Raw genomic sequence first — 18,491 nt, 5'->3', positions numbered from 1 at the left:
AACCCCTTTTGGTGTCAGCATCATGTTATGCTTTAGCTATTGAAAAATAGCAGATCTACAAGCTCATAGCGCGCCACCGAGTGGCGCGCTACGAGCTTGTAGGTCTGCTATCTTTGAAAAATCGAAGAAAATAGAGCCCAGAGTTCTAAGAATCAACTATGAGACTTGTGGTTCTCAAAGGGGGGGACCTTCTGGGCTGTTCAATGATAGCAGATCTACAAGCTCCACAGCGCGTCACTTCGTGCTGCGCTGTGAGCTTGTGCATCTGCAATTTCTTCAGTTGGGGGCCGGGTCCGCTCGGCCTTATTAGGGGTTCCTTCCTTGACAGGGAAGTATTTGAGAACCACTGGACTATATAAAGAGACTGCAGTTCATTAACCCCATTACAGATAATGTATTCTAAATCCTAACAGTTTTCTCAAAAAATTTATTTATGTCAGTATAGTTCTCAAACGTTTTTGTGTCAAGGACCCCCAAAATTATATGCATTTAGCCGCCGCCGACCCCCCCTCCCCCCCATCTCAAAATATGTCGTTGCAGCCAGGGACCAGCCGGAAGCAAAGATTTGAGTTAAAAATGTTAAGATTTGCACACATTTTCATGATTATTGAATAGCCAACCTATTTTATAAAATAAATAATGCTTCTTAAAGCTCAATGGCACAGACACCTCCGCCGGTCTTAATGTGTTAATAATAATTAATAGGCCTCACTTCATTTAAGCCATTTTGGGCGGGAACCCCTTTTGGTGTTTAAACATTATGTTTAAATTGGCGCGCTACAAGCTCGTAGGTCTGCTATTTTTGAAAATTTGTGAAAATGTGGCGCAAATTTGGAATATATATATATTTTTCAGAAAGAACGTTTTTAACTAAAATATTTGCTTCTGGGGGGGGGACCCTGGAACAACACATTTTCAGATGGGGGTCGGTGGCCAATTACATATATCATGTTTGGGGTCCTTGACATGAAATATTGAGCACCACTTTCAGAAACAGGTATTTCAGAAAACTGTCAGGATATAGAAGATTTATTTATTTATTTCGACGTCAGGTCCAAATGGGCTAAGATGCCATGCAGGACGGACGCTCACATCAATACGGAAGGCACAAAACAAGCAATGACATAATTTCCTCCTCAAATCACCGCCACTAATAACTGTGATGGATGTCGCTGTGACATTGTGAAACGTTAAACGGAACAACAAATTGGATTATTACTCCAGGCGGAATTGTGGAGCCTTATGAGGAATATTCGTGTGCGACGTGCGTGCGGGTTTATGTTGTCGTCCTGCAGTGACGCATAATGCTGCCGTAGGATTTCTAGTAAATTCACCATAATGGATATTTCTCTGACAGAAGTGGAATGGAATAGAATATAGATGCTGCTGGAAAACATAATGGTTTATCTGGCAGATAACGCGGAGAGAGAGAGAGAGAGAGAGAGAGAGAGGATGGAGGAAAGTGGTGAATGTAAATAGAGAGATGATTGAAGTGAGGTGATTCCGAACCGAACCATGACCCTCTCGTGGTTGGAGAAGTTTTGTGTGACTAGAACTACAGCAAACTAATATATTGTCAGTGTCGGGCAGAGACCTCTTATCTCCATATTCTATCTTTTGCGTGCACGCGCGTGCATGTCGACAAAACCAACACTGGATGGCTTATTGTACAAAAGCATTTATTGTACAAAAGCATTATTCCGTTCTATGTTTCTACAACACACTGTCCATGCCTAACAGAAATAAACATTTCAGTATTGCCCGCATTGCTTCCCACACCCACACTGTCTGATATGAACAATAAGGTCATGCATATCACACGGCTAGCACTCTCAACATCACCTGACGCAGATCATCCCCTGTATCGCTTCTTCAACCTCATGCCATCAGGACAAAGATACAGAACCTTATCCTGGGAAAATGGTTCTTTTCAGTATAGGAGCTTTGTCCCCTCGGCCATCGCGGCATTAAACAAACTGCCCCGCCGATATAGGATGGCTCTATATGTAGTATGTAGGGGACCTCGTGTTTTTGTATCGTCTTGGTGTCATGTTTTTCTGCACTATGTGTCGTTTTTGTTGTTGGTGTTGAACAGACCTGTGAAGATGAATATCCTTCGGAAAACAATACAGATTGTTATTAAGGCGCTGCATGTTTAAAGATAAGTTAGTCTGTAATACCTGCACAAACAGAGGGATGGTCTGCATGCTGGCGATCTCTCCTCGGCTCATGGGGTCTCTGGCCAGGATGTGCAGCGCCCCGGTGCAGCCCTCCACTATCTCCTCCATACGCACCCCGTCCTGGGGGGAGGGGGAGAGAGAGACGTGCACACACACACACACACACACACACACACACACACACACACACACACACACACACACACACACACACACACACACACACACACACACACACACACACACACACACACACACACACACACACACACACACAGCACAGATGGAGACAGAGAGACCATTACCCAGGAGGCATTTGTTGCAGTGACAGAAATTACGAATGCCACAGTGATCATTTTGTTTATCACTATATATACAGTAGCCTACTGCCTACAACAGTATACAGCATGGCTCTGAAGCTGTCTGTCTGTCTGTCTGTCTGTCAGAGACACATACAGATTACAACCACACACACAGAGATTTTGAAAATATGACCAATGACAAAAAACTCCCATATCTGCTGGGCGAAGTACAACAATGTGCAAAAACACAGCAGCAAGATTTGTGAGTTGCTGTGATAGGAGGATATCAAATGGAACACAACCACCCTAAAGAATAATCATTGTGCATCGAGTGACCTTGGTACATAGAATTTGATCTATTGAAGATTCTGACCTTCAAATGTACATCATTTTTGTTTTGATTGTATCGCTGTATTGTTGTATTGTTCTGTCTGCTTTGGCAATGTAAACGTATGTTTTCTCATGCCAATAAAGCCCTTTGAATTGAATTGTCTGTCTGTCTGTCTGTCAGTCAAAGCGATCAGCGCCAAAGAAGCAGCTCCACTAAGTGAAACATTTAACTGTAATTGTATAATGGAAGTCATTGGGGTTTTGATCCGGCTGTAACAACAAATAACAGCTGGATGACAAAACATGGCTCCATCCCAAAGGCTAGAATTTGAATGTTGAATATTAAGTGTTCTTACTAAAATGTTGGCTAATTATATGGCATTTCCTAAAAGGCTAGAGTGCATAGAATCCTGTGTGTGTGTGTGTGTGTGTGCGCGTCCAACCTGGTACGTCTGCTGCGCTGAGGAGGCGTGTCTCTGCGTATCCTGGTGGGACTTCAGCAGCAGGTTGACCAATCGCGGGATAGCTCCCGCCTCCCTCAGGGGAGCCTGATTGGCCGGGCAAAGTGCCAGGTTACGGATCAGACCAACCGTAGCCTGAGGAGAGGACGACATCATCAGATCAGAGAGCGTGGGGGGGGGGGGGGGGGGGGTGACCAAAGGGTCAGAGGCCAATACTTCTTATAACAGCCTGCAGTAGCCCATGAAAATCCTATGTTTCTATGTCAGTGGTTCTCAACCTTTTCCATGTCAAGGAACCCCGGGAATTATCTGTATTTGACCCCAATATGAAAATATGTCCCCCCCTCCCCCCCCCCCCCATATTCTTTCACAGTTAAAAATGTTTGCTGTGAAAGAATATACGGTATATTCAAAAAGATCTGTCTAGTCTTTGTTATGAACAGGAGATCTATATAAGCTCACAACACTTTGATGTGTGATGATGCGTTCATCTGAGGATTTATTTACTACATCTGATGGATAGTCTCTCTCTCTCTCTCTCTCTCCTGTACAACAGTTACAGAGTCTGCATCCTCCCTCCATTCCTCTCTGTGCTTTCCTCTCTAATGAGCTCTGTCATGTTCTCCTATGAGTCACATTCTCTCTCACTCTGTCTCACACACGCCGCGCACGCACGCACGCACGCACGCTCTTGTACATCTCCATATAACGTCACATTCTCCTCCTCCATCCTCTCTGTCCCTCGCCCCTCTCTCGCCCCTCTCTCGCCCCTCTCTCCTCTCATCTATGTAAGGCGTCTATCTATTATAATAAGGAGTCACATTAAGGCCCAACTAGCAGCCTCTCATCTATCCCTATACATCCAGACCCGATGTTATTCTCCACAGAGACATGACATCTGCAGCCCTGCAGGGCATGAGAGAGAGAGAGAGAGTGACGTCAGGACTTTGGTGCTCTATAGTTAAATTGCTATTATTACTTGTGCAAGCAGAGCGCGCAAGTATTGTGGTCGTGCTGGCTTTTTTATGAGTATGCTCAGAGGTATATATACTAGATATATGATATGATATGATATAGTACTTTATTGTCAGTTCACACTGAAATTTGTCTTGCGACACAGCAGCCAAGTATGCAGAAACACATATACAAAACACAAATAACAAGACAATTTACATACATAAAGACATGAGCAATATCCACCGCTTGGATTATCCTGTGGCTACTACATCTCCTGATTAAGCCTCAAGGTCGACTGGTAGACAAAGGACCTCTTTAGTCTGACCTTATTGTATGCTGGTAGTGGTACACCATATCTCCTTCCTGAAGGTAGCAACCTATATTCTCCATACAGATGTTGACGTAATTAGGATATGTTTCAATGTCGGGTTATAACTGGCTGTCGATGCAGTATCTTCATTACATCACACTCAAAATCAGTATGCCTCCGAGTCCGAGCATACGCATAAAAAAGACAGCCGACCACAGTATAGTACTTTTCAACTTACAACTTACATATACATGCAGTTAGATAACCAATATTGAAACATATCGTAATTACGTCAACATTGACAGCCAGTTATAACCCGACTTTAGTATTTAATTCCAATGTTTTACAGAGGCTGAGATTTGAAAGTTTGTAGCGGTCGACACTCGACAGTACTTGCGCGCTCTGCTTGCGCACTAGTAGGCACTCGACAGAGTTCAGTTGTAGTTATTATTAAGACCGTACGTCGCCGTTTATACTATGAAAGCCTGCATTTCCCGTCTGCGTCACGCCTCGTGACATCACGCCTTGTGGCACGTCACGTCACCATATATGGCCGTCTGAGCCTGTCTCCATATATGAAGATCACGACACTGACCTCAACAAACCCTAGATCTGCATATAAGAAGCCGGCCAGTAACTCTACATCTGACCTCAAACCCTTAGATCTCCATATATGGAGCTGACATGTTCTGACATTCCATGTGTTAATCTGACCTCATCAAACCCTGTACACTCAAGACACGCTCCCATATATGGTCAGACCTCATTAAAATCTGTGCACACTATATCCTGTTTCTGTAGCTTGATGTACAAGTACAACCCCTGGACATGATGCTAGTACGTCAAGCTGAGTGGCTGAGTGCCAAGCAGGGAGGCACTGGGATCGAACCCCCGACCTCCCAGTCTCAGGGCGGACACTCTAACAACAAGGCCATTTAGCTGGTTTTAGTGTACAGGTTAAGTTTAGTCTTATAAATATAATTTAACACCAGCTTGTTGCACTCAATCAATTCACATATTTTGAATGCAGATGGCCCTCTCAGTATAACACACACACACACACACACACACACACACACACACACACACACACACACACACACACACACACACACACACACACACACACACACACACACACACACACACACGTTGTCTTATTTGCATTTTAAATGCAGATAGCTCTCAGTATAATCTACACACTTTAACTGTCATTGTCTCCAAGTATCCCCCAATTTACACATTCTTGTATCTAGATGGGTTGTTGACCAGTCATCATTAGTATGGTGGTGACTTTTTGTTGGAGTTTTACCCTCATTGCATCACTCTATCTACATTATATATTTCTGCTTCATTACATCTGACGTCACATTTTTGTTTTTATTATAGGTGTGTTTTTGTATTTTGAACAGCCTTATTGTGTCTTGGGAATGAGCTGTAGGAATGGACCTATTCCACATTCCGCCACCAGGTGGCAAAGGCGTTCTTGTAAGTCAGGTTAGATAGGAGGTCAGGTGACGTCTTTCAAGGAAGAGAGAAACGAACACTGAAACTGACTGTCTCCCGTTTTTATTCAGGTAAATATAGTATTAGGACATAAAACATGTTTACTATGAGCACTTTGTACTATAAAACAAAGCTTGTCTTGGTTTTATGCCAGAAATGACGTGATTCTGTAGTAATTTGATGTGTAGTTGAATCTAGACCTAAGCAGTCAGATGCATGGCAGCCATTACTGCTGCTCACAAACGTGGCATTTTAGTTGTTTTCACTGACAGTATGTGTGTTGCTCCCTTGGTGGTAAAAGCTCCTGTTGTAATGTTAAATGTGTTTCTACTGTGTACTTTGAGATATGTTTATTTTCGGTATTATATATTTAATAATCCTCTCCAGTAGGCTATGCCTTGAAATGTATCTTGTAGCCTAGTAAGCCATATGTATCATGTCAGTACAGTGCTGTTAACCTGTTTTAAGAACAGAAGCAATTTAATTTGATGAGAATGTGATTTCATGATACAGATAATTCATGGTCATGGAGACAGTTAAAAAAAAAAAAAATCTAAACAACACATTTGTAAAAGCCAAACAGTATATTACAGTATTTTGATGCTGAGAAAAGTAAACATATGGGAATATGAATGGAAAATATGTAATGTGATGTTGATGAATATGTAGGGGAGAGCCGCCACAATTGTTAACGCTTCACGGTTTTAACATGGACGTTATCTCTTGATTGGTCAACGCCACCATGACGCCATCGCGTCAGTATGTGTACAGCAACATACTCTACGTGCCCAGGAAGTTTGAAGTGTTTACCTTTATCCTACGGGGAGTTAAAGGCGTATAATTTTACACCTGGAGTATACAGTATGTGTGCTACAATTGTTTTCTTTGGTGTTGGTGAATAAAAATCCACATGGATGTCTTCATGCTTATGTTCTTCATTAGTTTGCATCGTGTTTAGACGGAATTCACGTTCATTCTGGTCTGTAAGCAACGGCAAAGAAAACATTTGCCATTTGTAACATGTTACAAATGGTCCGCTTTCCATTCAATACCATTATATGTAATATTTACATATTTGACATATTGGCCAATATTATATGTTCTAAAATTGTATTGTATTGTGTAGTGTATTCTAAAATTAGTTTAGGGTTGTATAACATTGTACAACTCAATCAATCAAACGTTTGTTTAATCAATGTATTTCCCCATTGAACTAAGGAGTTGCTTCAATGAAATTGCTTTTAGCTGAAAACGATATGTTTAATGGTGTTTTTTAGCGTTGTTACATTTATCATGCATGCCGTTACAATTAATCCAATATGCGCAGCAAATGTAACACTGAAACAGCGTCCACGTTCGGTTTAATAACTCCCGACCTGTTTTAACAAAAAAATTACTTGAAGTGGTTTATGGTAGCAGACATGTGTAGGTCCGTTGCCTGAAAACATTACATGTATAGATAAACACTGATCTCTGAGTAAAAAAAAAATAAACGTGCAAAATGTTACATCCTTGGCGGCTCTCCCCTATAAGAATAGATGGGTTTATTGATATTGTGTGAAAATGTGAATGTTCATACAGTAAGTGATACTCTTTAAAACAAAGAAAGAAAAGCAAATGGTAATTGAACCTGCATAATTGTTAATAAATCAGATGACAAGGAAGAGAGAAACGAACAACACTGAAACTGACTCTGTTTCCCTGTTTATTCAGGTTAACCTGGCAGATCAGTTACAAAATATATCTGTTTACTAAGCCACACCCCTGGGGCGTGTAACACTTTTTATTTATTTATTGTGTGACCACTTTGGATCCATTGAGTGAGTATATCTGTGGGGAGGAGGGAGGGTGGAGGACAGTATGTTAGACTGTGATTGGTGGAGAGATGGTTCTATTGTTCTCTTAGTCAATCATTCAAAGCAGTTAGTGGCACTCTGGTATAAGAATACTTGGTCTGTCATTTCTCCACAACTCCAGGATCATTTCTGATCACATCTGACTGTGGACTGCAGACTTCAGGTGAAGATGAGCTCTCTTGAACCCACCAGGGACATTTCTGCTGAACAGGAGGAACCCAAAGACCTTGGTATGTCACTCAACCTCCCTTTCCACTCCCACTGTTCTGTTTTTATTCCCTCAATATTCTCAATAGTCGGCCCAGGCCGTAGCGTAACGGTCTGGGCACCGGACTGGTGATCCAGTCGCGGTGTGCCGCGGGTTCGACTCCCGAACCCGACACGGCCTTTACCGCATGTCATCCCCCCATCTCTCTCCCGTTCCTGTCAGCCTACTGTCTGTCCCTTAAAAAATCAATAAAAGGCGTAAGCCGCAAAAAAATATCTAAAAAAAATATATATATATATTCTCAATAGTCATTTTATTGTTAGCTTATTATCAGTAGCTTTGCTGTAGATCATTTGTGTTTTGCATCACAGCAACTACCAAATATTTGTAGTATTATTTAAGGATTAAGTAATCACTGAATTCCTATATTTTAGTCATGCTAAGGTTTTTAGGTCCATTGTTTTAATAGTTAGTTACATGACAGGGATTTGTTGCACAACAATTACTTTTGTTGTCTACTTATCAACGTATCAACAATCTTTGTTTTGTATTTGTTTCCAATCCAGGGTCACATCATCAGTCTGACTGCCCTGACCTACCAGAGGTGAATGAACAAAGAAGCTTGACAAAGAAAAAACACCATTGCTGTGATCAGTGTGGACAACACTTCCCTAAAATGTCCAGCCTTAAACACCACCAGAGAATTCACACTGAAGAGAAACCCTATGGATGTGATCAATGTGGACAACACTTCTCTACAATGTCCAGCCTTAAAATACACCAGAGAATTCACACTGGAGGGAAACCCTATGGATGTGATCAATGTGGACAACACTTCTCTACAATGTCCAACCTTAAAACACACAAGAGAATTCACACTGGAAAGAAACCCTATGGATGTGATCAGTGTGGACAACACTTCTCTCTAATGTCCAGCCTTAAAAGCCACCAGAGAATTCACACTGGAGAGAAACCCTATGGATGTGATCAATGTGGACAACACTTCTCTCAATTGCCTCACCTTAAAAGCCACCAGAGAATTCACACTGGAGAGAAACCCTATGGATGTGATCAATGTGGACAACACTTCTCTCAATTGCCTCACCTTAAAACCCACCAGAGAATTCACACTGGAGAGAAACCCTATGGATGCGATCAATGTGGACAACACTTCTCTCAAATGACCAGCTTTAAACGCCACCAGATAATTCACACCGGAGAGAAACCCTATGGATGTGATCAATGTGGACAACACTTCTCTCAAATGTCCAACCTTAAACGCCACCAGAGAATTCACACTGGAGAGAAACCCTATGGATGTGATCAATGTGGACAACACTTCTCTACAATGTCCAACCTTAAAACACACAAGAGAATTCACACTGGAAAGAAACCCTATGGATGTGATCAGTGTGGACAACACTTCTCTCTAATGTCCAGCCTTAAAAGCCACCAGAGAATTCACACTGGAGAGAAACCCTATGGATGTGATCAATGTGGACAACACTTCTCTCAATTGACTCACCTTAAAACCCACCAGAGAATTCACACTGGAGAGAAACCCTATGGATGTGATCAATGTGGACAACACTTCTCTCAATTGCCTCACCTTAAAACCCACCAGAGAATTCACACCGGAGAGAAACCCTATGGATGTGATCAGTGTGGACAACACTTCTCTGAAATGTCCAGCCTTAAAAGCCACCAGAGAATTCACACTGGAGAGAAACCCTATGGATGTGATCATTGTGGACGACACTTCTCTCGTTTGTCCAAACTTAAAAGCCACCGGATGATTCACACTGGAGAGAAACCCTATGGATGTGATCAGTGTGGACAACACTTCTCTGAAATGTCCAGCCTTAAAACCCACCAGAGAATTCACACCGGAGAGAAACCCTATGGATGTGATCATTGTGGACGACACTTCTCACGTTTGTCCAACCTTAAAAGCCACCGGATGATTCACACTGGAGAGAAACGCTAGTGTTTACATTATGATTACAAAGAGTTTAGCACATCCACGTAAAAGTGTTGTATTTTTTTCACTTTTTTAATTACAAGTAAACTTGTATACTGTTTAAATGACCTGTTCTTTTTTGTGGTATTTGTTATTCACTGGGTCTTTGTGTTGTGTTGTATTGGAGTCTGTTAGACCACAAAACCGTAAACAAATACACAAATCACAGTTTCCCAGTCCTTGATCTAATCTTAAATGCTTACCATACTTTTTATTGTGTGACCACTTTGGATCCATTGAGTGAGTATATCTGTGGGGAGGAGGGCGGGTGGAGGACAGTATGTTAGACTTTGATTGGTGGAGAGATGGTTCTATTCTCTCAGTCAATCATTCAAAGACCTTGGTATGTTATTCAATTTACAATTACAATTTAGGCATTTAGCAGACGCTCTTAATCCAGAGCGACTTACATTTAAGCAAGAACAAAAGCATGGGAATACATCACATAAAAGCATTTATCATGAAACATGCTAAGAAAGTAACAGTGGAATATCTATATAATGAAACTATACATACACTATACATATAAACTATACATATTTACTACTATGCTATACATATGTACTATGGCGTGCTATGACTATATACAATACAATTATAGTGCTGTCTACATAACATGCTATAAGTCTGTGTCAAATGCTATCTAAGCCAACAGAAATGCTATCTAAGGGGTTAGGGTAAGTGCTATGGGCCAACCTCCCTTTTCACTCCCTTATTAAATGCGATCCATGAAGGTCTATAAGAACAGGATTACACATTAATAAGCTCATATGCTTTTCATTAAGCTTTATTCTATACTTCCCCATACTCACTTCCCCATAATGTCCAAAATACACCAGATCATTCACATTCAGAGAAATTCATTGCAATGTGTGTGAAGAAGCTTTGAGTCCATCAAATTATTTAGAAGTTCACAAGGTTGTAGAAGTTGTATACACTGGATTTAAACTGTTCCCTTGTGGGAGAGTATTACTACTTCAAGGTTGTATACACTGGATTTAAACTGTTACCTTGTGGGAGGCACACACACGCACACACACACACACACACACGCACACACACACACACACACACGCACACACAAACACATGTCGTCTTATTTGCATTTTAAATGCAGATAGCTCTCAGTATAATCTACACACTTTAACTGTCATTGTCTCCAAGTATCCCCCAATTTACACATTCTTGTATCTAGATGGGTTGTTGACCAGTCATCATTATAGTATGGTGGTGACTTTTTGTTGGAGTTTTACCCTCATTGCATCACTCTATCTACATTATATATTTCTGCTTCATTACATCTGACCCTACATGTTTTATTAGTGTGATACTGTATTGCTTTTGTGGAACATGTCATGTCACCAACATTATGCTGCAGATAGAAATAAACAATATTCAATTTAATTCTCATACCTTTTTATAATTCTAAATTACAATCATATTGCACAGTGAAGAACTTGATCAATAACTTTTGAAATTAACTGCTGACATCTCTGGGTTTGCGTTTATTTGTCAAAGAAAAGCACATTGAAACTTGTGTCTATGAACATATCTCTGGTGATGGCCCATCATCATCTATGTGTTATGAGCCTTTCACATTGAAATGAAGCCTGACTGCAGTTAACTGGAGGAGAGCTCAGACACTGCCCCCCCCCCCCCCCCATGCCAAAAGCGCCAGCGCTCACCCAGCAGTCTGCCGCCACACAGGCGGATGCGTGCACGCGACCTCGCCCTCAGTGCAGTTGTGCTGACTCGTGGGCCCAAGCACACACACAGTCACAATGATTTATATTCTAGTAGCATAACGTGCGTGTGTGTGTGTGCGTGCTCGCGCGTGCCTAACAGACAAGGTTCATAGCTAATTGCAGCTGATTGACTCTCATGAAGTTAATTGGCGCTGAGGTATAGGGTTCATCATCGGATGTGTCTATTACATTACGAGGTGAATTGTGTGCAGCGTCAACACTAAAGGAAAGGACACGAGGTCACTCCAATGAGTTAGGGGTCACCTTCCAGGAAGCACGTTTGACCGCCAATCTGCCTGTGAGATTGGACCTGCACTTGTGCGCAGGTGGACAGATTGGCCCAAGGACAGCGCCGGAGGGGATCGGAGGCTATGGGGTCACCCACCGAAAGCAAGCTGGCTCATCCTCTGTGGAGCGTGGAGGTTTCACAGCAATCCAGCCTGCAGTTTATATAGATATAGAGATGTTTAGGGTTTTTTTTTTGGGGGGGGGGGGGGGGGGGGGCTTTCGCCTTTGTTTTTTTTATTTTTACAGGGATGTTATGTTTGACACCACAGTGGTAGCAGAGCGGAGGTTACCAACCACTGGTACTAGTACCACATGGTGGTACACAAAGGAGAAAAATCACACCCATGTGAAGTGAGTGGTGCAACTCCGTGTGGGGGTCCCCGGGGGGTCCCTGGAAGTTCCAGACCCACAGGGCCATGGCCAGGGTGCCCGGCCCGGTTCCGGCAAGCCGTCCCAGGTCATGAACGATTGAGAAATGAGAGAGTTACCATGTGGGGGTCTCCAGGGGGTCCCCGGGGAGTCCTCGCCCATGGAACGCGCCCAGGGGGCCGAGCCGAATCCAGCGAGCCGCCCCACGTCCGAAACAATTGAGAAATTACAGAGTTACCGTGTGGGGGTCCCTCTACTGTACCCTCTACTGTACTGCACTGTCACTGTACTGGCACACCCAAAATCATCATCATATATATACAGTTAATATGTGCGTGTGTGTTTGTGTGTGTTAGGTTGTTAGGTGGTGACAAATAGCCATGCTGTTCGTGCTCAGACCAAGGCACCCATAGCCAACCATCCAGCCACCCACACACATAGCTCCGTAAGGGAGTGGTTGCACCACTAAAAACAAAAGACTACCGGTACAGTTCTTCTGACCAAGCAATTGGTTGAAATACGCTATCCAGCCTCGCTGAAATGAGCATGACAGCACACTTAGCCGTTAATAGGAGATTTGAGAAGGGATTAATCACAGTTGTGGTGATTAGTGATTAGACAGTTTTGTCAGAGCAGCAGCATTATTGGCTTAGGAATGGAACAAAAAGGAGGTATATATACGCTCCTGTATTTTAACATCAGTTATTATGGTGGTACTGTACTTGGAGAGCCCAATATTTTCTGAGGTCGTACTTCAGTATAAAAAGGTTGGGATGTAGTAGAGGACGAAGCAACATAATCTTCAGTTAGTTCTGGCCTCACATTCAAATCTATTTGACACCCCGAGAACATCTTAGCACTCTCTCCCCGTCAAATCTGTCTAATACCCCTCACCTCTTGCTCCGACTCTCCCCATCTCCATTCCTCCACTTGGAAGTGGAGGAAAAGGCCTATACGTCTGTCAGCGGAGGGTGGGAAGAGTAGAGGGGAGCCTCTACAGTCTACATACTCACGGTCGGGCTCCTCATAGACATAGGATGGTATAGACGCCTCCTTCGGCTCGGGGGCGTCTGTATCTCGAGGGAGGGCGAGCTTTGTGCGTCACAGAAGGGGACGTCCGGTATAGGCCAATCAGAGGCAATGCAAACGTTCGTTTTCTTGATTTTGCCGATAAAGCTCCTTTGAATTCAATTGATAAGTCCCCGGAAAAGATGAGCTTGTGATTGGCCAGTGGCGCTGTGCTTTTCGCACTTCCGGGCCCAGCTGCGCCCGCACATGCGATGCAGGTCACTCCAATGAACTGCAGCAGCAAATGAGGCATCTACGTTTTTATATCTATGGGGCTCCTCGCTGGCCAAGACGGTTGCAATAGCAGTCACGATGCATGGGCAAGACCTACGCTGTATAGAGCAGCGACTCCCAAACCTTTTCATGCCACGGACCCCCAAAGTGATACTCATTAGGCCACGGACCCCCCTTTTCACTGCTCATTGTGGCTACGTAAGGCCTATTCATAGTTACTCCAGTTTTAGGCGATAAAGTGACCACCGAAAACTACAACACGACGTCACGCCGCGGTGATAAGAGGCTCACCGCAAACCAACCACCGTTTCAGTGGTCACCCAATTATCACCTCAAACTGGAGTATGATGCCTCCTGTAAGTCCAGGGAACCCGTTTTATCATATCTTTGTTAGTGTAGTGACATTGCCTGCCCTATACCATTGTGAAGTCTGCCCATTTCACTTCACAATGACGTAACATTCAAAATGAACATATATATATATATGTGTACGAGGAGCATTGCAGCTCATTATGTGGGGTTCCAACTCCAAGTGATAATAGTGTGTCAAAATTGCCATTATCTCATCAAAATCTCAACTCTATGTCAACTCTGTAATCATCGGTAATGAGCAACAAACAGGACATAATGGCAATTTTATGCTCCATGTACTTTAATTGTTAGCAATGTAAACACATTTACACCAATTAGTGCCCTCTGTAAAATGGAAGCGCTTAACAGCGAAGACCGTCTATGCTTTCGTACAACACTTGGCCGCAGCTGTGAGTTGACTTACTCTTGTTCCCTCTTGTCCTTGGCTGGCGTTTAGAGAAGCTACCCAAAGCGTTTGTGTTGTGTTTTGTTTTGTTGCGGTTAAGATATGCTACAGTGAAGCTCTGATGTCCCCGAGGCACAATTTGGTTTGCAACAGTAGTCAATAATTACTAAAAAGTGTGTATGTGTGTGTGTGTGTGTGTGTGTGTTGCATGCTCGTCTCCACTCCCAGTGGAGCAACGGAGTGGCCAACAGTAGAAGACTGTGGCTGTAATTAAACTAAGACTGACAGTCAGGAGAACAGGAGATCTGTGAAACCACACATTGTGTTCATTTGGTATCACTCTATTGTTCAATTAACAGTCTGTACAGCAGTTCTCATCCAGAGTGACCTACAAGAACCAGATCAATGGCATTATAAACCCTCGTCAATGACTTAATGGTCGTGTAAGTGTATACTGTACATACAGTACATACTGCAACAGAACAACAAGTTTGTGCTTTCCAAGAAGCAAAGCCCAAGCATCTGCCTGAACAATACGCTCTGATTTCTTAACATTTTGCGGTCCAGCAGAGGAAGTATCAATAGCATAACATAAGATACATACATACTGTACATACTGTACATGAGAGAGGAGCGCTATGGACTGAGTCTGACGGGGTGAGTTTTTCAGACTGCGGCAGAAAACCGGCCGTGAGTCTGACACACACACACACACACACACACACACACAGACAGCTGAGAGGGAGACAGCTGAGAGGGAGACATTATAGGTGAGTCAGACAGACAGCTGAGAGGGAGACAGCATATATGAGAGTCAGACAGACAGCTGAGAGGGAGACAGCGTAGGCGAGTCAGACAGACATCTGAGAGGGAGACAGTATATAGGAGAGAGAAAGAGACAGCTGAGAGGGAGACAGCATATAGGAGAGTCCGACAGACAGCTGAGAGGGAGACAGCATAGGAGAGACAACTGCATGGAGCTACAGTACATGTTCAGTTATCAGCCAGTAGCATATAGCGCTGATTCTCGTTTCCAACAATTTCAGCACAGATCCATTTGAGAAGAACTAGTATGGAAATTATCTCGAGTTCCATTTGCAGGGTGAACTCTTGACCTTCAATCCAATTTATGTAATTTCACTGTTACTCTCCATTCCCTCCATACCCTCATTTGCGCACTCTCTCTCTCTCTCTCTCTCTCTCTCTCTCTCTCTCTCTGCCAGATAAACCTCTATTTTTCTCCCCCAGCAGCTTCTATTCCATTCCACTGCTGTCAGAGAAATATCCATTATGGCAATGTTGGTAGAAATCCTACAGCAGCATAATGCGCCCCAGCAGGGAAAATGCTGCCAGACACTACTACAAGTCTGAATGGCTGATAGGTACAGTCATTTAATGTATACGAGAACGAGATGCACTGCCGTAGAGGGGAGCACACATTCCCTGCTTTGAGAAGACTGCCGAAACACATAATTACCACCTGTCTGCGTCCCCCCATCCCCATAGTCCACCCTCAGAGGCTGCATGGCGTCTTTGATGTGTGCCCAGAGACGAGACTATAAGCTGCACATCTGGTGATCATACACGAGAGGAGGAGGAGGAGGAGGAGGAGAAGGAGAAGGAGAAGAAGAAGAAGAAGAAGAAGAAGAAGAAGAAGAAGAAGACGACGACTATATAGAAACTGAAAAAATAAACTAACTCACACTCCGTCCTGCGGTGGCTGCAACAACATGGCCACCCATCAATTAAAATACTACAAAAGCCATGCAGTCAGCAGGGAACTATAGGCACAGGCAGAACAATGATCGCTGTCCCGCTGAACCAGATCCAGGGAGAGAGAGGCACATAAAGAGCGTGAGAGCAGTGGTAGAGTAGCTGCCCCACCACCGCGGGAGCTGGGTCATGGGTTCAAATCCACTGTGGCGCATCCGGCTTTGTCGAGCCTTTGTAGTCTATATGAACACAACTGGCCCGTGTTCGGGGGGAGGGATAAGCCGCAGGCGGGGAGGCTGATAATTGGCACTGTACACGTAATCCTCCAGGCTGGGGCGGCACCAGAAAGGGTTGGGCGGGGGGCGGGGGGGGGAGTGAGTATAGGACGAAAGCTGTACTGTACGTCCTCCCGGTGGGGGCTCCTCACTGGTAGGTGACCAAGATACGACAGCAGTGACAACACAGAACACAGAGGAATTAAAATAAGAGCCAATGTCATCCATGCAATAATCCGTAGAGGGAGGCAGCAGAGACGATGACGCAGTGAATGCTTCATTTTTTTAAATATAATTTTTTATAAAAAGCAAGGCTTTTGCACACCTACAGGCGACAGGTGTGTAGGAGAGAGGGTACGGTGGCCCAAAAATGAAAAAGGAACAAACACCCACACGCTGTCTTCAAATGCAGTGAGCAACTTTTATTTCAGGGATACAGCAACGTTTCGGCCTATGTGGGGCGGCCTTCATCAGGCTATCTTTATGATTTAGATTTATGATAAAGACAGCGTGCGGGTGTTTGTTCCTTTTTCATATATAATTTTTATCCCACGATTTTGTAATCCATTTTTCACCCCATGTGTCAATTATCTAATGTGATCCTGGGCTCTACACACCCTCCGCCAACCTAGTCCCCATATATGGGGGACGTGGGGAGAGCGGACTTGAACTCATGCTTCCTTCATGTCTAAGTGTCCAAGTTGCTTTCTGCTTATACCCAAAGCAACCACACTCATTCTGGTGATCGTTTATGATATTCAGTCAGCATGGAATGAAGTTGCCCTGTGGTGAGGAGATTGAATAGCCATACACTAAATCAGTCATTTTCAACCAGTGGTCCCGGGGAACCACCAGTGGTCCTTGAGGGGGTTCCAGGTGGTCCCCTGCATGCTAAATGATGGAGTTGCATGGTAACCAAATGGACCCGTATAGATCTTTAACTCTTGAGAGCGTAAAATTAAACCATACGGGACCATTTGGTTTTTGTTTTACGCTCTCAAGATTATTGTTAAACATCTGCACTACTTCAATAATTCTACGCAATTAGAGAATGCAAGGAATTCTTATTTTGATCACCGTTTTGATCAACAAGCATGGAATTGTGGACAAAATCTCATCCAACGAAAACAGAACATTGTTTTAGTGTTGGATCTGAGAGGCTAAATGGTGGTCCGAGGCTCAAACGCAGACAACATTAACGGGCCTCGACGTCAAAAGGGTTGAAACCCACTGCACTAAATGTATAAGCAATGTTACCTTTTACCACGTTCACTTCCTTGTTCCCGGAACCTCAAAAGCTCAAAAACAACAAAGCTCCCGGGCTCAGGGAGACATCCCTCCCGCCATGCAGGAACACATTCCAGCTGCATCTGGCCGGGTTTTTGTCAATTCACCTCTGTGTCTCTCTCTCTCTCTCTCGTCCTCTGTCTCGTTCTGCCTGCTGTATCAGAATTAACAACTCATTGTTCTTCCTGCTTTCAACTCGATGGAATCTGTCCATATAGACAAGGCTTTGTTTTTGGGAACACTCCATCGTTATGTAACCGATGCCTAAAACAACAGAGATAAATCATGTGTTAATCCATTCAGTTTGAGAACCACTGACATATAGAAACATGGGTTTTTTCCAGAAAACTGTCAAGACATTATAGAATCGTTCTCAGGTCTAAATGGGTTAAACGGTGATGTATCCTTCATAAATGTAATCTTTATCGCAGGGCCGCGTCGCTCGACGAGGAGAATGACGCGCAACATGACCGCTCTGCGGTGCGGACACTAATAATGTCCAGCCACTGGAGGGCACCCCTGAGCAGCAGTGATGAAACGAATCACAGCCACCAGTGCACTACATTCCACTGACACTAACAAGTACAAATACACTTTGCTCTACAAGGTGCTTTGCAGTCAGGCT

The 18,491-nt window shown here is 43.6% G+C and overlaps 1 protein-coding gene across 1 annotated transcript in view; it reads right to left on the bottom strand.

Annotated features, from left to right (window-relative positions):
- Nucleotides 1-18,491, bottom strand: part of jupb (junction plakoglobin b) — an 85,846-nt gene that overhangs the window by 11,463 nt on the left and 55,892 nt on the right. Inside the window, exons 11-12 of the mRNA XM_083780685.1 lie at nucleotides 3,256-3,408; nucleotides 2,181-2,300 (exon numbers count right to left, since the gene is read on the bottom strand). Coding sequence (XP_083636811.1) covers nucleotides 2,181-2,300; nucleotides 3,256-3,408 — 273 coding nt within the window. The remainder of the gene's footprint in view (nucleotides 1-2,180; nucleotides 2,301-3,255; nucleotides 3,409-18,491) is intronic.

The sequence above is a fragment of the Protomyctophum parallelum genome (assembly GCF_964188405.1).
Source record: "Protomyctophum parallelum genome assembly, chromosome: 13".
Lineage (NCBI taxonomy): Eukaryota > Metazoa > Chordata > Actinopteri > Myctophiformes > Myctophidae > Protomyctophum > Protomyctophum parallelum.
This window is presented reverse-complemented; position numbering and strand designations above follow the sequence as displayed.